General features: G+C 36.6%; 1 protein-coding gene across 1 annotated transcript in view; it reads right to left on the minus strand.

The window, feature by feature from the left end:
• Positions 1-21,297, minus strand: part of DST (dystonin) — a 144,594-nt gene that overhangs the window by 28,380 nt on the left and 94,917 nt on the right. Inside the window, exons 54-67 of the mRNA XM_009999198.1 lie at positions 20,072-20,275; positions 17,061-17,292; positions 16,491-16,717; positions 15,680-15,802; positions 14,844-14,945; positions 13,147-13,248; positions 11,124-11,297; positions 10,148-10,303; positions 7,618-7,815; positions 6,992-7,120; positions 4,305-4,475; positions 2,806-2,961; positions 2,369-2,575; positions 590-709 (exon numbers count right to left, since the gene is read on the minus strand). Of these exons, the coding sequence (XP_009997500.1) occupies positions 590-709; positions 2,369-2,575; positions 2,806-2,961; positions 4,305-4,475; positions 6,992-7,120; positions 7,618-7,815; positions 10,148-10,303; positions 11,124-11,297; positions 13,147-13,248; positions 14,844-14,945; positions 15,680-15,802; positions 16,491-16,717; positions 17,061-17,292; positions 20,072-20,275 (2,301 nt within the window). The remainder of the gene's footprint in view (positions 1-589; positions 710-2,368; positions 2,576-2,805; positions 2,962-4,304; positions 4,476-6,991; positions 7,121-7,617; positions 7,816-10,147; positions 10,304-11,123; positions 11,298-13,146; positions 13,249-14,843; positions 14,946-15,679; positions 15,803-16,490; positions 16,718-17,060; positions 17,293-20,071; positions 20,276-21,297) is intronic.

Raw genomic sequence — 21,297 nt, forward strand, 5'->3', positions numbered from 1 at the left:
TGTTCCATGTCTGATGGAAATACAGAGCTTTTACATTACCATTATTTGTTTGAAAAGCTGAGTCAATCAGAGAGATTTTTACATTTATACCTACAGTATCTGGTTTTGTGGAAGGCTGGTCCTGGAATTTTGAATCCCCTGAAGAGAAAGAACCTACAAAGAAAGAACCTATACTGCTACAAAGAGTATAGTTGTAATTTCTAGAGATTTAATTAATATTTCCACTTGACATAAAAAAAATCCCAACCCAAACAACTGGATGGTAAAATTATCATTTAAGGACTCAAAAGTTCTGCAACAGAATATCTTCAGAGATTCCTTCTCTTGAGATACTATTACTTCTACAGTTTCCATTGTGCTGTATTATGTCTTTACCCTCCACAGTTACTCATTCTCCCACATACCAAGGTGGGAAAAGCCTTTTTTTTTACTCCACACCCAAAACACACCACCATTTAATTTCATGCAAATAAGCACTCTATCATAATGAGGCCACAGATCTCCCTCCTTTGCTGACAAAACAGTACAAGGCTGAGAAGACTTACCCACATCTCACTGGGCACTTTGCATTGCATCACTCATGACTCACCTTATGCTGTGCTAGCTGCATCTTTATTTTGTCAGGGTCATTTGCAATTTCAAGATCTGAGTCCAAAGATCTCTCTGACTCTTCTAGCCATTCCATAAGTTTGTGCCAGGCTTCATGGAACTGCAGGAAAGTGAGATTCACATGGATTTTAAAATTCACTGGTTCATAAGAGTCCAAAAACATTAAGTCCCAACCAATTCTCTACAGGCTATTCTGTAGTATCATTAAGTATTCTGTAGGCTTTGGAAAGATTGGTTGTGCTTTTTCTCCCCAGTCTAGTGCAATGATATGCACACTGGACTTAGCCTCCCTTCTCCCAGGTGAATTAGCAATCTTTAATGAACATGATCTGCACACATAGCATGCATCTTTCAAAGATGTTTTGGTAACTTCTGTTGATGTGTTGGTCATTTAGATTCCGACATTCTTAGTAATCAATAGTAAATACAGCAAGAATGGGGCTTAGCTATTGCCTGTAAGGGTCAACTGCAGTAAATCACTGGGGAAAACTCCCGTCTGGATGATTGCCCAAGATTTTCTCTGGGACGCTCATAAACGCTCTCATTATATCAAATGCTATCTGGACGGGCAAGGAACAGATCCTTGATCTTCCTTCCTGACTCAACAAAAAGTGCTTCAAGGAAGGAAGCAGGGGAAGACCAAAGATTCAACTAGTTCTCACAATGCAGCATCCCTTTGAGATTCAATTTTTCCAAGCTGGTCACTTCTCTCTCCACACCTCTTTTAAAAATTCTTCTTGCCTTGGCTCCCACACATGAAAGCACAAGGAACTAGTTCAGAAACTCTGAAGTCTCCTGGAGCCTGTTTTTCAGGGCCATGGATCCCACCATGACACCAGTACTCTTCAGTACTCCTTCCCTGCTCTGCATAGCTAGTTGTTCTCAATTAGTAATATATTGCATTCAGCTCTGTAAGTACATATAGAGATGAAATCTATCTCACTGCAGAGATGCTGTGTGTGTGAACTGCTGGAAAACAGATAACATATGATTGGTTTGTGGGCTAATTTATTGTTCAGAGAAGTTCTTACTCTATTAGTTGAGTGGTGGTAGTAGTGAACATGGAAATGTGGTTTGGCTGTGAACATGACCAATCTTCAATGGTCATGTTCACTTCAGTAAGAAGCTAGAACATCATATTGATGTTTGAAAAGATTACATTCCTCTCACACGTTTTACCTCTTGTAATGCATGTTCCTCATGAGGGGAACATGAATCTCAGCAAAAAAAGCATGAATGCTCCCTGGTGAGGAAAAATGTTTTAAAAATAAAATTATCCAGGTTTTTAAGGGAATAAATGGAGATAGCTTACTGCACAGAAGATACTGGTCTAGTAACTAACATAAAAGATTAAGGAAGTGATGAGTATTAATCAGGGTACAAAGTAAGTCCCAGAAGAAAATACCAAGACATATTACCACAGATTAGCAAACAGGGGTCATCACATACTTTAAAATATAAAGGGGTTGATTGTGCAACTTCTTTTTGAGGACAGATGGCAGTAATACACATCTGGAAGCCATACTGTAACTTTCTTCTTTCAGACTATCCTGTATTGCAGACAGAAGTCACTGCTTGGGTTGAAAATTATGCTTTCACCTCCCAAATGAATCACAAAAATTGCTCCACTAACTCAACAGTGTCTGCTACAGTAAAACCAGACTTACTTGAAAGTGCTTTAAAGCACCATATTCTTCAAAAGCCTGGATGTAATTACAGCTAAGTTCAAAGAGCTGAACAACAGCTGTTGTCCGATTACCTGTTTGGCTCTTTTCCTTGCATCATCCAGAGCTCTTCCCCTTTCAACTAAGCGTTGAACTACTTTTTCCCACCGACTCTGTACACTAATCAGCAGATTCTTAATAAGGACAACATCCTGTTTCTGACTGAAATATTTCAAATGGGTTCCAGTTTTGTCCAGCTCTATGATCTGATCTCGATGAGAATTCACTTCTGTTGCAAAGACCTTAGAAAAAAAGGAGAAAATTACTCTGAATCCTATGTTGCTCAAGCACAGGGTAAACACTGAAAAAAAAGAAACCTTCTGATAAAGAATGATGTAGCGAGAAAGAATATAAAATGCAATTTTAAAACAAATGTTTCTTCAAGTGCCAGCATTACAGGGTTCATTTGGACATTGTTACAGTATCTCCACAGAGTGGGAGAAAAACATTAGACATCTGTTTCTTTACATACCTTGTGTTCATCAATTTGAAACAAGACAGTGTCCAAGATAAGACTTGGCCGAGAAGCTGCAGTTAGAGTTTGCTCAGCCTGAGTGAGCCAATTGATGAAATCTTGAAGAGAGTTGTGGAACTCCATTGCTAAATTGAGGGCTTCTTCCAGTTTGGTCTGTAAAGATACATCATACTTTAATAGCAGTTGATATTGTGCAGAGGCTTCAGCCAAGTAAGCCATTTTAGTTCAGCATTTTGGAGTAAACCATTTTAGTTTAGCATTTTAAGATATTTTTTTTCCAAACCACAGTTTCTGAGTTTTAACAGCCTACATCTGAGCATATTAAAGGAGATGGATAAAAGAGTAACAGTAAAATTATGTATGATAGACGAGTAGAATGTACAGCACCTTGGATCAAGCTAAAATTTTCCACATCAGAACATTACATCTTCTACTAGTTAATCCTAATAGGACATATTTTTCAATTTCAATACAAAACCAGCAGAACCTCAGAAATCTAAGGTGGCAGTGCATTTGGAAAAGACTTGAAGAGGTCATCTCATTTATTCTCTTGCACTGAACAAGCAAGTTTGCCTAGGCCATTTTTTTTAAAATAAAGCCCAATTGTCATTTTGGTTGTCTGAACCAAGACTGATTCTGGATAGAGAGCTTTTGTTTATCATGAGATAATAATCAGAGATTTTAAAAAATGTGCACTTCCAGCCTAGCTGAGAACTTCAACTTTACAGCTTCCTGCAAGAAGTGCTCATGCTAGGTATTAATTAGTTTGACATTCTTAGATTATACAGTTACCTTAAGAGACACCAGCACTTGAAAATATAACTAAGTTTTGAGTTAACTGATTGTGCTTTATACGTATCAGGGCTGTAAAGGGAGTTCCTCTGTTTGTAATTATTGATTTTTTTCATTGTTTGATTGAGGTAGAACAAATGGACCATACTTCGTGAAGGAATGAAAGCAAAATGAAATTAATAATAAGAATACGTATGCTGCATATCAGTGAACTCATTGATCTATGTTAGAACAAAAGGTAGTCACTTGAAGTACATGGCAAAAGGCCAAGCATTGGGGAATTCTAAGAAAAAATTGGATAAAAGCTAGGAAAAGTAATGCAGCAATTCTGTATTGAGAAGGAGAAACCCAAATGATCAAATAATTTTATTCAAGCTCTCATGTCTATGGTTACTGTAATAAAAGAGTGAAATGCACTCATCCTACCAAATGAGCATTATCACTACCAGCATTATCACTACCAGTTAATGTATTTCTATGGAACAGATTTTTGCCATTCTCACTGTCCTCCCCTCAATTATGGATGATCAATTTCTTGAGTCCCATTTTTCCCCCAGTCCTTTCTAAACATACCAATGAATTCTGCATAACTGTCTCTACAATTAATTTTAAATCTAAAAGATCAAGGAAGTATGTATGCATAAAAGCACTGAACATCCTTAAATACATTATTTACACTTCTATTTTTATGTTAAAACACATACTTTTCTTTCACTGAGCTTTGTTTGTACTGATTCCCATTTTTCTTTTAAGTTATTTATGTCTTGTTCAACATTTGTTTCAGCAGACTCTGGGCATCTTGCAAGCATCTGCTGGCCTTTCTGCATCAGACACTTATATGTCTCTTCTTTGGCTTCAAAGACAGCACATAGTTCCTAATTAAAAAAAAAAAGGACCAAAAAATAAGTCAGGTACTCTTTAGAAATGCTAGCATAATATTTATTTCTCCTCCAACACTTACCAATATGATTAAGACTAATAAAGGAAACATATGTAATTAATAAAAAGCAAATGAGCAAAGAAAGGGTCCAACTCTTCAGGAAACGGGAACTTGTATTGTCTGTCAGATGTTTTCTCCGAGATCCAAAGCCTGGCAAAGAAAGTACTATGCACTTATTGTGCATAAAACCAAGTTTTGTGCACAAAACCAAGTTTTGCTACAACTTGGTTGGTTTAATGTCCATCTGTAGCTGAAACACAAGACATGTCAGCATTGTACAGTGTGGTGAAAACCCAGATCTATCCAATACACCTTCAAAAGTGGGTTGGACAACTTGGGAGGGATGCTTTATTGTACTTTGTCTCTTGTCTGTGTCTTCCTTCACTCATTAAGCAAGAGGCACTGAAGATGTTTTGCATGTATAGAGATGGCTGGAAGAGTAATGGTAACTAATAACAAAATGTCTTGAACTAGAGCAGGGTAGATTTAGATTAGACATTAAGAAGTTGTGTACAATGAGGGTGGTGAAGCACTGAAACAGGTTGCCCAGAGAGGTAGTGGAAGCCCCATCCCTAAAAGCACTCAAGGTCAGGCTTGATGGGGCTCTGATGAACCTGGTCTAGTTAAAGAGGTCCCTGCTCACTGCAGGGGGCTGGACTAGAGGACCTTTAAGGGTCTCTTCCAACCCCATACATACTATGATTTCTATGATTCCTTACATGGAAATGCTGCCCAATCTTAACTCTGTTTTTGAACTGATGGTGGTTAAGGGCTCTTTTATTCAGATCTATAGAAATAGACCTTATACTCAAGATGTCTCATAAAATTATTTCTAATGAGAAATAAATAAAAATGTAGTGCAAAACTTTATTATTCAATTACACATCACAAATTAACAATTTGTATCACTTAGGGGCCAGTTTCAATTTGGAACTTATGATAAATAGTACTTAACATGACAAGTGCTGTCAACTTTTCAGCTGCCACAAAAAAAAAAAAGAGAATTTGCACATATCTGCACAAATGCACCAATTCAATGCTGCAGTTATAAGATGGCTCCCAACATATTAGCAATCTGTTACACTGCACACATACAGGTTAGGAAATTATTGTATAAATTATTGGGGACACATTCACATTTGTTCCAACTATAATACTACACTCCGTTTAAAGATTCATGGACTAATCAGTTTGTAAGTGTGAAACACACAGACAATTTGCATAATAAAAGAAGTACCAAAGAAAAATCTGAAATTCTACAGTGAAAATTTTTTGCTCTTGATCTGACTTGAGGCCCAGGAAAGAGTTACTCTCACTCTTATGGAATCATTATGCCCCACTCTTACAGAAAAACAAACAAACAAACCAAAACAAAAAAGGTGCTTTTTTCTGTTTTGTTTTTTTTTTTTTTGTCTTTATGACAGGCAGAGAAGGACTGGGGAGGCTTAAAATGCCCAAGTTATATCTGTGTTTTGTGTTTTCCCTAGTTTGCTGTCATCATTCATTTTAAAGCTGTAAATTATTTTCCTTCTCAAAAGTAGTCACTGGTAAATTTTAGAGGAAAAAAAAGAAAAAGTGCCCTACACTGGTGGGCAGTGACAGCAGAAGTCCAATACAAAATCAGATTTTAAAAGCTATGACAATACAGCATTCCAGTGGAAGACAGGTGAGGCACACCAGAGTTCAAGGACAGTTCAGTAAATATCGCTCTTATATCTGAGCCAGGAAGTCAGGAGCTCAGATCACTGCATTTGGGCTGATATCCTGGCCTTAGAGCACAGCATCATTTTACATAAATGGATCACTATGAACCATCTTCCTCTGAGGTAGGAGGTCAAGCTTAAGTGTCTTTTTTTAAGCTCTGTGGTTTTACAAATGAAGAAATCCATATAATGTTTCTTAAAGAGAAAGGAAGGAAGGCCATAATTCAGGCATCCTGATCAGCTTGCCATTTCTAATTAAAGCTCTATATGAGCCAACAGTCTTTATCAAATCTGTGCTAATGATGACAACGCCAGCTTTGGTTAGATAAAGAATAAAGGATTGAGTGTCTTCAATCAAGGCCCAATTAATGCGGATCCCTTTTAGATTCATCTCCCTATCTTGGAAAAATCATAAATGCAGTTATGGGGACAGAAAAGAACAGAAGAATAGGAATCACTGAAAAACCTGCAAACACTTTCTGTTTTTATTTCTGAGAATAAGAGTGCAAAAGTTATTTTATTTCTGTCTCACCACTATTAATGGCTTCAGCTTTGGTAATCTCCCAAGTGAATACTTTTCCTACACTGAAAATAACAGTGTTGTTTTGAAGGCTATTACATTTTCTTTAAGATACTGTATGGACATTGTGATATATAGAACATGCTCTGCTATATTTACCATAAACACTCTTGAAAGATAGTTAGTCCTGAGATGCAATTTGCAAAGCATTCTAATACTGATACTTACCATATGGGTATTAAGCTGCTCTCTTGCTGTTTCTGGTAGGCCTCCAACAGGTTTTGATGCCAATAGCTGACGTTCAGTGTCTGTCAGCCATTGCTGCATATCTTCAACTTCACCATGGAAACCTTGGGCCTAAAACATACCATATCATTTTAGAGCTTACTTAAATGTTCTCCATTCTAATACTAGCTCAGATGTAGAAGTATACTGGCTATAGATTTAATCAGATATTTGTAATAAACTGAGGAATGAAAGAAAACATACAAAGAAAAAAATCGAAACCAAATTCTAGACTAGCTCAATCCAATCTAAATTATAAAAACAAATCTTGAAAACAGGCTAAATAAGCAACTGTGAGATCAATGTTTTCCCCAAATAATGTATGTATACAAAGAACGTCACCCTTTTAAAAACATGTAGGCCAAAAGCTGAAGTCTCAATTCAGCACTAAAAGAGACAAGTGTCCAGCTGTGGAAAATACAGCTGGATTCAAACTTTCCCCAAAATAAAGACTGACTGCATTATGGTTTTGATTTAGGCCAACTTCTAATACATGTATCTATGTATGTAGAAAGACACTTTTCTGAGTTATCTTTTTTTTTTTTTTTTTTTAATCATTTCCTGTTCACCTGGATCAAGGCACTATCCAGCTGCTGCTTCCTTTGTTCTGTTTTTTCCAACACGTTTTGCCAGCGCTGATTCAGGAGTTCCAACTTGCTCCGTAAATTACTTGCTTCTTCAACAGCACTTGATTCAATCAGGTCATTTCCTGCTTTCTTAACTGCTTCCACTGTAGACTGATGAGCTAAAACATCGTTTTGCAGCACCTACAATTGTAACACAATATGTATGACTGGCCACGATAAGTTAGTTAATAAAGGCAATTACAGTGATTGAGCTAGCTCTAATCCAGTGACAAGGCAATAGTTTAACATCAGCACAGGTACTAGTAATTAAAGCTAATAACTAAGGTCTATTCGTTTAAAAGCAGTAACAGACCATTCTGCCAAAATGCTATATTTTGGTTTTATATCTTGGAAAAATTAATATATTCCATCCAATATTTCTTTCTGAAATTATTAAAGGTTTCTTGTACTGCTAAGGAATGATTTCTTCACTTTCCTTAATTTACTACATACTTGTCTGTAATAGAATTTTTATTTGGTTTTGAAGGTAAAGTGTGAAAAAAGTGTTATATATAGTAGTGTCAATTGCTTTTGGAGGAGTAGTCTAAAAAGAGAGGAACAAAAATACCACGTGTCTGTGGTACCATACAACAGCCTGACTGCCACAGTGTTTTCAGGCATCTCAGGTCTACAACTCGTTTCATGTTTTACCAGGTTATCGGGACACTTAAGCTGTGCCAAAAGCTGGGGAGTGATAGTAATACTAATCCTGCAAGACATCTCCACCTGGTTGAACACCTTTTGTCATCAACCACATCAGAACTATAAAATGCAAAACATACACTTGGGAAAAGGACACTTTCCAGAAAGATTTAAAGAAAAAAAGAACAAAAAAAATAATGCTTTAAAATACCAGAAGATAAAGAACATAGTAAGATGACATTCAAAAAAGAAGGTGATGGTAAACTGTATTTAAGAAATTCCAGTTTATGACTGCTTTCTCTTACACTGTCTAGTTCAAACTCACCTCCCCCAAAATGCTATGGAAAATGCATATGGAAAAAATATAAAGCTAAATACAAAGGAATTTTTATATAAAATATACACAGCACTTGATGAGACAGCAAGTCACAAATAGCCCTTGTATACGAAAACTGCATCCCATTTGCTTCCATTCTTCTAAGCTAAGCACCATAAGATATAATTTTATTTTCCTAACATGGTGAAAAAAAGAGGAGATATTCACAGAAGCAGATGCATCTTTTCCCTTCCTTCCTGCTACTAAGAACAAGGTCTATTCTTTCCAAAGTTATTCAAGAGATGGATGTTTTTCCAGGCTACTGCAGGACGCACTACTGTGTGAACTTTCTAACCTACATACTCTGTTTAATGAAAAGGAAGTAGATTTGTTCATGTGTTTGCTGAACTCCTTCAGCATTGCAGGTAGATGAAGTCATAATGATGTCTGGATGCTTCTTCAGTAGTAAAATACTTCCCTTTGATAAGAATGTAGAAAGGTTCATGGAGTGGAAGCTGGATTTGTAATTTTCTTTTTAAAAAAGCCTCTTTCTAACAGTAATCACATAGAGCATACTGCTAAAGTTCCAACTGGCTACCCAAAAGGCTTCAGAAGCTGCTTAGCAGCATTACTACAAAATGCCTTCATTATCTGTGTACTGTCCATTTCAATCAATTCTTTCTAAGTTCAAAATGGACTCTAAATACTTTTCACACCATATGCAGGCCAAAAATTAATGGCAGATTTAAAGGAATTATGAGCTTAGTTTGAAATCTTCAGGCCTAGAAAAAACACATCATGAACAGCATCAAGTCCCACAAAGAGGTAGAGAAGATCTCTTGCTCCTGGGAGACGATCTTCAAAATAAAGGCACAAAGGAAGCATTCTTCCATGGGCTCCAAAGTCACAATCAGTAAAGTAACTAAAATATATACATATATATATATATATGTGTGTGTATATATATTAACCCTACAGTATCTGTAACAAAGAGAAAAAAGGGGGGGCATGAATACCCCTTAAGTTTGCTGATACTTTCAGATAAGTATTATTCGTGTTAGTTGGACCTAAGTGAGATACAATTTTCCAGAATCTAAAGTAACAAATCACTGTTTTCTGACAAGAAAGAAGCAAGGACAAAAGATGTATAGTAGTCACATGCATTTTGTGAGATCTGGCCTAAGCAGAACTAATCAAGGAGCTTAGTGTTTCAGAGAGAATAGCAGGTTCAATAACTTTTGCATTCCCTGATGAAATTAAGAATAAAGGTGGAGACTATGGTGAACTACTCTTTTTGGTGAAAACCTATCCCACTTGCATGGCATATGCAAGAAAGGTTGGAACATGTAGGAGTAAAAGGAAAGATATTAGTTATTCCAAGCCTGCATTTCAGTTATAATGCGCATCTTGAAAATCTCTATACAGATTTATTAAGTGCTAAGTTTTACTACACGACTCACCACTAAGATAAACATCAAAAGAACATGTCAGTTAATATTAATTTTAATTACATACATGATGTTTGGCAAGTTCAATTTCAATAGCCTTGGGGTCTCCACCCACAGGTTTCTGTTCATTCAGCAAGTCTTCTGTATGTGTCAGCCATGTCAGTAACTCATCCAATGCATGCTGGAACTGCCCCAAGGCTAACAAGGCACCTTCCAGCTTGTGCTATAGTAAAAATGAAATTAACAATCAAATGGTTTCACAATGCTATTGAATTGGCTTATATTACCATTAGTCACCATAATCCAGAGCAGAGTCCATGCATATGATATCATAAAAACCACAGGGAAACAGTTATCCAACACAAGCAACTGCTTTATAGTTAGAGCTGAGCTGGCACTTTGCCTGTAAAGCCTTTTATATTCAAGGCTTAAATTCCTGACCTTCCAAGACCGCACATAACCAGAGCAGAGTTATATCTGAAGGTTCTCTCATCAGAGATTTGACAGTAGTTTTCCATCACTTAAAACGTAATTTAAATATACATGCAATTTGGTGCATGATCTTTCTAAAAACTTTTATTTGTTGCACAATTATTCAATTTAGGCCAAAAATTCACTTCAAAGCACTGCATCTTTAAATCTCTCACTTAAAAAAATCTAAAGAAAGAGCACTAAAACAGTTTCATAGTAAGTTGTTTGGGTTTTTTTTTATTTTGTTTTGTGGTTTTTTTTAAGTGCTCAGCAGGTAGTACTCCTACAAATACAAAAAGGTTTCTAACTGCTATTTAAGATGTCACCAAATAAATAAAATGAAACAACGGTTCAGCATGGCCCTGCTGACTGAAGAAGTGACAAAAATACTACTAAGGGTTTAAAAACCAGAAAAGCATCTCAATAAATTGTAAAATGAAAATTCTGTTGTACACAGTTCTGTGATTTTCAAACCAAAAGGAATCTGTAACTTGCTACAAACATTATATATAAAAAAGCTTTTCTCAAAAATCTAAGTCATTAATAAAGCCCCCATCTTCCAGGTTGTTTACCTGTCTATTTATAATTTTTTCTTCCAGGCTGTCCCACACTAGTTTGAGCTCTGAGAGAGGGTCTTGAACAGTGTGCTTGTCACTCTCCTGTGTTACTTTCTTTAGCAGCAGCTCTGCCTGATGGTTCAGTCTCTCCATTTCTATCTGCTGTTGATAAGCTTCTGTCTTAAATTGCTATGGTAAATAAAAAAAGAATACAAATAAATGTACCACAAGTAATGACCTTCTTGAATATAGCATAGTACAGCACTATTTACAGTACTAACACATCACTGTCAACTTCAATACATTTGGAGGGTTGTTTTCCAAGAACAAAATGCTTTTAAATCACTGATAATCTAGACAATCTCAGCCAACTAAAAATATGCAATGTCTTACTATTCTAGCAGACATTGCTGTGACCAGAGTGATAAAGAAGCCAAACAGGGAAGTGTTCTACATTGATCTCCCTGTGCTGTAAAAAAGGCAGAACATATATTGAGCAGCTTCCAGCTCCTGTGGTTGTGATAATCTAAAACTTTAAACTTGAAATAGAATTATTGTTCCAAAGAGCTGAAAGCAAACTTTCTTTAGTAGAACATACTTTCTTGTACACGCAAATTGGGCAGCTGTCTGAATATGCGTGTTCTTCTGAACTATGTAAATTTATGGTTCATTTGAAGTTACATAATGTGCTGGTTTGGTTCTGGTATGGTTTTGGTAGTGGGGGAGTGGCTCCTGTAGGAAGCAACTAAAAGCTCCCCCGATTGCCAAGGCCGGGTCATTAGAGAGACAACAGATGTGCCTCTGCTATTAACATATGAACGAACTGCTAGAAGATCTGAAAAAGCAAGATGTAGATCTGAGCTGGAGGGGTGAGAGCAGTGACAGTGGAGGTTGGGGAAGAAGCGGAAGGAGGAGGCCAAGCAGAAGTCCCCCCGCAGCCCATGGTGAGATGGCAGCTGTCCCCCTGCACTCACGGAGGAGCATCCCCTGAAGGCCCCACAAAGGGCAATGTGGACCTGCAGCCCTGCACTTGGATCTGCAGCTGTGAAGGACCACGCGCCAGGGGAGGGGACTGTTCCTGAAGCAGCCTGTGAGTCTGGGAAGCCCACGCTGGAGCAGCAGCGTCCTGACAGACTGCACCTTGTGAGGACTCATGGAGGAGAGGTTCATGAAGGACTCTCTCCCCTGGGAGGGACCCCGTGGGGAAGCAGGGCAGGACTGTAAGGAATCCTTCTTCCTGAGGAGGAAGGAGCAGCAGGAACCACCTGCCTGTGAACTGACTCTAAACCCCATCCCCTGTCCCCCTGTGCCACTGGGGGGAAGGAGGGAGAGAAACGGGGAACAAATTTGGTCCCAGGAAGAAGGGAGGGGTAAGGGCAAGGTATTTAAGCACTTCTCTTTGTTTTGTTACGTCTTGTGTGCATTTGATTAGTGATAATTTTTATTTTTTTTTCCCCCCCAAGTTGAGCCTGTTTTGCCTGTGACCTTAATCAGTGAAGAATCCTTCTTGGCCTTTTGTCCCTACACAGGAGCTTCTAGATGGCCTTCATCCAACAGACACTTTTCTAAGTCAGCCTGAAATGTCGATTTTCAGCTTACACATGTATGGGGAATGTTGTGATCTGTATAAGTATTTAGATAAAGCCTATGATTGAAGTGAAGTTTTGGAGGCATTCTCTCTCAGAGTCTCAAAGAAGCTGTACATGGTAGAAACCATAAAATGCAAAAGTCATGGCAAAAGAATCCTGCACGTAACCACCTTACAGCCTTTGAAAGAGAAGTAATCCTATATACAAGTACTTCTGGGATATCAGAGCATAGTCACAAAATAAAACGCAGTCTCACCAAAATTTGGAATAGACTTAAAAATGAAAAGTTTGCAATGAAATATTGTATGAAATTTTCATATGGATTCTTTAGTACTAGAAATTGAAAATGGAAATTGTTTTTTTATTCTTCAAAAGTACATAAGAATACTAAACAACACAAGAAAACGCAGACAGATGAAATATAAATTAAATAAATTGCTGGTTCATACCTTAAGTTCCTCGGTTTGTTGCTTCACTGTCTCCAGATCTGTTCCAACTGGGGACATGGATGCTAACTTGCTACCAGCAATATCAACCCAGTCAAATATTGCCTGAAATCACAGTATGAAATTGAAATGCAGGTGGAGAAACTGTCATATTTGAAAGTTGTATTAAACAAAGTATCAGAATTTGTTGGGTTTTTTTTACTCCAGAGAACAATATTGCTGTGCTTTTTGAAAGAAAACTGCTTTCTTAAGCAAAACCTAGGTTTCCTTGCAAGACATCAAATGTTAACTAAAGTATTCCATGTTATGGTTATGAGAACATACACCTTGCAAGACTGAACTTCTATTAGTATTAATACTCTGCCGTACTACTCATGCTGACTAGTACCCTCTTGATTAAAATCAGCAATTTTTATGAATACCCTAAAGATAAATACAAAACAAACTCTGCTCTGGAGTCCTTTGAAACAAAGATGGAAAGTGGCACTGAATGATAACACACTAACTGATGATGACGAGAAAGGCTTAGGGTGGCTTGTCAGAGCTGCCCATGTAGCTCCTTGAGAAAATCAGAATTATCTCCAACAAGCTCAAAAGGGTGAGGCATCTGCAGCTAACAATCTGTCCACAATATTTTTCATATTGTCTATTGAAAGGAACATAGGAAGGCATTTAAATACAGTTTTTCAAATTAATAAGCTTGTAGGATGTACAATGCAGAGCCACAGGGAAAATACAAAGTACTAAACCAGTGGCAATGTTCCCAGTGTAACCCTACAAGTCAACTTCTCTGCAGTATGAACATAAAGGAGCCTGGAGAAAAAAAAAAAAGATGGTGACAGTGCAGTTCTGCTGCTTGATCTGCACTGAACAAGCAACTGCCCTCAGCGTCATGTGAAACTCTCAAACTCTTAAAGAGTTAATGAGCCAAGAAAGACAATAATTCCACTGAGCAAAAAAAATAGTTCTGCAAAAGCTGACCATGTTTGGAATCTTACTAAATGCTTAAATCTTCTAGCCATTCACTGATAACAAATATGAGGCATGCCATTCAGCCAAAACGTGCAAAGAATATGCAAAAAAAACCCCCAACAAACAGCACCTAAAGGCATCCTAAAAAAAAATGCTGGAAAATTTACCTACAGATTTTAAAAGTGAATAATCTAATAATTAGTATAATGGTCCAAACCTATTATATTAATACTACTTTTTGCTTATAATATTAATTCCTAAATATTTGACCTACAAAAAAGCTGGAATAACACTGAAGTTCTTTCACTGTCCTCCAGTCAAAGAAAACAGGGACAAGTAAGTATATGGACCTGTATTGTGCTCCTTTTGGATCACAAAGATATGTCACAAGTTCAACTCGCCCATCATATGCAGTACTGACCATCACAAGAAGACATGAGCAGGATTACTGTGACTGCATGGTGTCAAAAAACCTCTGCTCTCATCAATAAAGGGACATGAATTTTGAATCAACGCATAGTGCAATCTGTGAACAACTACATGAAGAAAACAATCCAAATGGCTTTATTCTTTAATGCAAAAAGAATAAAACCTAAAACTCAACGAACCTTGAGAAAAAATATCTGCCCAATTACCCAAATACCTACCCGATTACGTGGCATTTTTTACTACAACCACATTAAATCCCACTGACTTGAAGATGGGTTAGGTGCATGATGCCATCTTACCTGCAGTCCATCTTGGTATTGAACAGCTGCTTGCATAGCTTCAACAAGCTTATCCACTCTTTCTCTCCATGTTTTGTTTAAGGCATCCCAGGCAGAATTCAGCTGCAAGTAAGTCCAATTTACTCCAATTGATAAAATAATTTTACTGCTGTATTACGTGCATTCACTAGTTATTCCCTGATCAATACCAATAAACTAAACTAAACATGCATAACTGATATTCATTCCATGGCAACACACTTGTTCTCCCTTTTGCTGCACAGTTGGTTTGTTTCAGAATACACAAGAGGTTCTGGATTACAAAACTTGTGACCTTCAATACCAATTATTATTTGTATTAACACAGGGATTATAGTTAATATGGAAAATACTGTTATTGAACCATTTGGAGTTGTGTTTGGATTATAAAAAATGCAGCTTAAAAGAAACATACTTTGCTAAATATTAGAGAAATTAAAAGCATGATGTAGTTATCCGAATAGCATTGTCTCAGCTAAGATGTCTCACTTGACATAAACCAGATACATGTGAAATTTATTCTAGTATTACTTTTTGCAAAAAGTAGCCATCTATTGTATTAACCAGTATTTTTTTAAAAATAATTGTATTTTATTAAAAATTTAATCCATAAATCAATAGAATAAAATTGTCTGTACATTCTAATCTGAATCAAGATTAATCTACCTGAAAAGCAAACCTTACTTTAACACAAAGACTTCAGGGATACAATATTTTTGCCATTAAATTTTTGTTTTCAAAACTTGTTTCAGGTGGGGGAGGATATATTCCTTGAACAAGCATCTAACAACAGACTTAAGTATATTCATTTCCCATACCTCATCTATACTCTTGTTGACAATAGGTTTGTCAGGCTCTCCACAAGCAGCTATAAGTTCAGAGCCAAGGCTCACAACTGTTTCTAGCTCTTCTTGTAGTCCATCAATTTCTTCTTTAACAGCCTATAAAGAGGAAAAAAAAAATCTAACACTGCTAATACTAAATTCAATAACCTATGTACAGCTTTCCTTCAAGATAGAATGTGGCATGATTTGACCTTTGTTTTCTTTAAAGTCACTTGGACTAACAACTGGACTTAAAATACTCTTAAAATAAAAGCAAACCTTTGCAGTGTCCATGCTAAATAAACTGACATCAGTCTAAACTATAACTATTGGCTTCTGATGTCATTTTTGCATGAGAGCGGAAAAAAAAACCAGGAAGTTTAAAATTAGATTTCTTTAATCAGTGTTTCCCTTTTCAAAGCTTATCATTCAACCTTCAAATCTTTAACTATCAGCATAAATAATTACAGGCTTAGAGCATAACACATCTGTATACCTTTCATTTAGATGTTACGTATTACTCAGGGAATGTAAAGTATGTATAACTTTTAAAAGTCTCAGTGACATGCTTATTATATACCTGATTATAAACAGATATATAAATATAATGATAGGCACATGTTGCATGCTTGCTGCAATTAAGCACTGATACATCCTATTTACCATAGACTCTTGAGATATCATTATAGTAAATTTATATAAAATTATCCGTCATGGTCTCTAAAAAAAATGAGTATTATCCTGTGGTATTTCACAGTAATTCTGTATTTTCTCGGCATACTGTAAACAAATACCTTCTACTGACCTCAGCAGCTTCTTGCTGTTGTTTGACTACAGATGGGTCAACTCCAGGTCCCTCCAATTCTCGAATGAAGTCCTGAGTATCTTTAATAGTAGCTACAAGAGCCATATGATCACACCAAAACTTTTCAGCTAGTTCCATTACATCCAACAATTTGGCCTCCCTTTCCTCAGTCAATGTGTGGATGTCTTCCCAAATGAGGGCCATTTGGTCTAGTTTATCTTGAACAGCTAAACAACAAAAGAACTAGATTACTACCTTGGCAAACAATTCTCAGCCATAAATCTCTCTACAGTTCTACAGCAGAAATGTGTACATTTTAAAATTTGGATGCTAAAATTGATTCTTTTACAGGACTCCTTGTAACATTAAGTGGAAACAACCAACATGGCCATTAAAAATAAAAGTCATATCCATGATGAATTATTTTTAAGGAATGCTTTGTTTCTATAGATCTTTAGCAGCTTCTCTAAGAGAACACAACCCCTCAGTTAGTGGCGATCGGAAATGAAGATTTTTATATGCTGCAGCTTTCTGTATTTCCATTACACGAAACCTTCCACAATCTACTACCTTTAGCAGATATATCCTTATCAGCTCCTTCTGAGCGGGCAATCATTTCCTCCCCTCTCTGTGCAAGTGTCTCATACACTGGCTGAAGTTTTTCCAGATCCACCAACACATTCTTATTTTCACTGATTTGCTCCTTTATCTTCTCAACCTCTGCTGAGATCGATGGTGGCTGCCTCAGACGTTCAACTATGCGCTTCAGACTCTCAAGAGTTGAATCTATCTTGTCATGAAACTGGCAGGGTGGTAAAGGACAGAAAGAAGTGGCAGAGAAATTAGAAAAAAAAAAAACAGATTAAAAATGGCATCTGGCATTCTCTTGGAAAAAGGTACTTTAAAATTAACATATTTGACATTTTAGATCCAACATATGCATGTGCAACTTGCAATAATGTCTTTGTGGTTATTCCTCTCTTTTAATATCTAACTTAAAAGAATGTCCTTACAAAATGATACTTCCTCTAGATTGAGGAATTTTACTATGAAGTCTGGGTTCAGTCCTGAGACACTATCTGAAGAAAGTTGCAATGTTCCCTGCATAATTCATACAGTAGTTTGTACCTTATTTTGGAGAGCCATGGATTTCTGATTTCCTAATTTTAAAAGATTATTTATCTTCATATTAAATGCATACAGGTCCCTATCAGGACTAACATACTGGCATATAACCACCAACTAAGATCTGATATGTCAGGTTAACCCAAACTATTCTATGATTCAAAAAGACATCTGTTACTGCCCAGGTTATGCTTGTTAATGCAGTAAAGGTACATTACTTTCTGCAACTAAAAGCACACGACAGCATGTATTATGTTCACCCATGTTTAACTGAGCCCAGGTAGGTGCCCAGAAACTAAATTACAGCTATGTTAACAGGGTTACTCCTTTGGTACAGGTCCAAAGTTAGCCTTTACTGTATGCTTTTGGATCCACACAGATTCCTAAAAATATCACACCCCTGTCAAATTACAGAAATTAGTAAGTTATGGGTGCATTTAATGACCCTCCAGGATCTACAAAAAGCATTCTTGACTACACTTGCCGAGGTGCTAGAAAAAACACAGCAAAACAAGGTTATGTTATGCAAAGAAATAGCTACATCCTTTCTATTCAAAGCAATATAGGCAATAAAAATGTAATTATTTTTTCCCACCATCCAACCCACTGCAAATCAGATTCTGTGACTAAAGTGACGGAGTCAATGTTTTTGTTAGAAGCATGAATATCATGCAAGCCAGCATGGAAGATAACTAGCATTCCTACATTCAACACTCACGAAAAACAGATTCTTGTGTACAAAAGTGATAAAAACTGAAACTAAATTTGCAATATTCTGGTCTAATTTTAGGGCATTTACACTGTATTTTTAAATTATCAGTGCATTCAGTGATTTAATGATTGAGACAAAGTGTTTTAGAACTTAAAAGGAAAAAATACAAGTCATTACAACCTCTCATTTTGGCTCCATTGGTTATGTCCTGCCTTTGATACATAATGCAATTTATTATAATTTAAAACCTGAAGAGTTACATAGTTACTCTTCCAGGACTGTCTAGACAAACACTGACATAGCCATCATAGTAGAGAGGTCTGATAATATATGTTTACAAATCTTAATAAAAAAAGACCATTATATAAAATTACATTCTGGGCGTTAGAGTGTTTTGCTTTGCCATCTGCATATATATTTATGTATATAAAATGAACCTTAGAGGATTGCATAAATAATTACTTTCTCAACATCTGATTATACTCTAGCTGTTAACCAAAGAATGCATTTTTATTCTTGCTTTATGTACTTAGTACAACATGCAAATCTCTATCACATACAAAGCAGGGACTCGAATGTTACATAAATACCTTGATTTTCAAATGTGCAGCTCCAAACAGGAGGAGGACTAAGCATTTATTATAAATACTGAATCTAAATAATCAGACACCTTTCAGAGGTGTGAATAAGAAAGGTGTTTAGAATGACTTGAAGTATAATATAATGTCTATAACCAGATCAAAAGCAGGTTATCTGATGTCACTTTTTTTCCTTATCTTATTAAACTCAGTCTGCAGGGACTAGGAATATGACATGAAGTACAATGACCTACGACAAAAGGTATTTAGAATGTAGACTTGATGAGAACTTCAAGGTATATTTCTTTTTTAGTATTGTAGACCTGAGCATAATATAGGATGGGGAATTTCCTATTAAAACAGCATTATAGAATGAAGTATTTTTATTCAGGTTTTTGTATGGGTTTATGTACACAGTTTTACTGAGTTCTTTTCTAAATTTGGGGTTGAGTAAAAGGATTTCAGTTTGAGTTTAATGACAATTAACCCAATATTTATAGGTGTCTAAAATTTGATACCTGACAATTCTCTATCAAGGTTCATTGCATGAGCTGATGAACATTAAGATACACAGCTTTAATGGACTTGATCTGAAATTTATGCTTATAACAGCATTTTGTGAGGTTTAACTTTGTTTGCAACACTTTTACGTAACAGTTCAAGCATATGTTAAGTTCTTGTAAGTCTGCAACAAAGACCAAATGCTATTGTTACTGCCAGACTAAATCCTGATTCCACTGTAAGCGGACTGTAACTAAAGCTGCCAAGTTTAAGACATAACTATACTCAAGTTAACTGATCAACAATGATATTTATATACAAAGCATCAGCTAGTAAACAGACAAGCAAGTGAAAATGGAATAAAGTAGAAATAAAATCCCATGTTTTTAGACCAATTGTTCTTCTTTTTTCTACTTCAAAATGAAGAAGCAATAACATTTCTTAACTGCAGCAGTCATAGTCCTGACCAATATATAAAATTATGACTTGATGACATATAGAAAAATGAATGCCCAAAGCAGTGATATGAACATTCACAGGCCATTAGGTTGAAAAATACAGATGAAAGAGCAGTTTAGTCTGGATATATATATATGTAAGATGACAATGTCTGTGAATCTTTCCATTTGAATGAATCCAATTATATTTTAAATTTAAATTGATACCTGGGTACACTGAGAAATGGCTTCATCCAGTGCCAGTGCTCGCTTTTTGACATCTTCCTTAATTTTACTGTAAAGGGTATCAGCTGCCACATATTTCTCTTGGATAGAAAAACCTTCTCCTGGGCTCAACTCCAGCAACTGAGGCCCAGTTTTGTTCATCTTATCTATATGAGGCTTGTGCTCAGCGATCAGCTCACGCAGTTGCTATAACAAACGAAACAACTTATCAGTTTCTTATGCTTGCACCACCACATTACAGCTGTCCACACTTCTAACACATCCAGCTGGCAAGAAATTCCAAACAAATACCCTTCATCCTAATGTAAAGCACAAATAATATCAAATGAAGTTAATGACTGCTCTGCCAGTGATTGCTCCCATACCAAGAGGTATCCAGGCAGACATCACAATTAGAGACGCATTGGAAAGGTCTGTGCAATACTCCTGTTGGATATATGATTACAGGTAAAATATAAGATTCTAATTATGCATATGATGCTGCCAACAAACACTGCCCATCATATTTAGCACGCATATTGAAAGAAATGGCAACAATATTATAGATATATGCATAATACCATGTATATACTTTTCATGATGTTATTTGTCACTTGCCACAGAGCCTTCCATTGAGAAACATCACAGAAAGAGGTAGGCACTGCAAGATGATTAATTCAAATTATACTTGATTTAAGATGTGGAAACCAGCACAAGAAAGAGTCAAGGCAATCAGTGAAAATGACAAAAGGACAAGGAAGACTGAGCAGTAGAGACCTATCAACCATGTTTAGCAGTCTCCCTTCTGGCCACAAGACCCCTCCGTCTTTACGACAGTGCAATTACTTAACTGACACAAAGTCTGACAAGTAATTAATAAATAAATTAAATCTTATCTCAGCTGTCTACTCCCTCTCACCACCCACCCCCAAAGTAAGTCAAAACAGTGCACTGTGCAGAGGCTTGTGGATGTGAAAGGTCACAAGGTGTCTTCCAACTTGCCTAAGGATTTTGGTTTCATTTACTTGCATCCATAGGTCTGACAAAAGAAAATAAGATGTTTTTTGTGGGAGTAGCCCAACCCTTCCTTTCAGTTTTATTTATTTTCCCAGCTCATTCCTCCCTTTTCAGAAAAATCCCACTGTCTTATGAGGCACTGTTCCTGCTGGTGCTGTGAACTCCACGCATTTCTATCCTATAGCCCCTGTGCGAGACCATGAGAGGCACAT

Source organism: Chaetura pelagica, unplaced genomic scaffold (assembly GCF_000747805.2).
Source record: "Chaetura pelagica isolate M959 unplaced genomic scaffold, ChaPel_1.0 scaffold90, whole genome shotgun sequence".
Taxonomy (NCBI): domain Eukaryota; kingdom Metazoa; phylum Chordata; class Aves; order Apodiformes; family Apodidae; genus Chaetura; species Chaetura pelagica.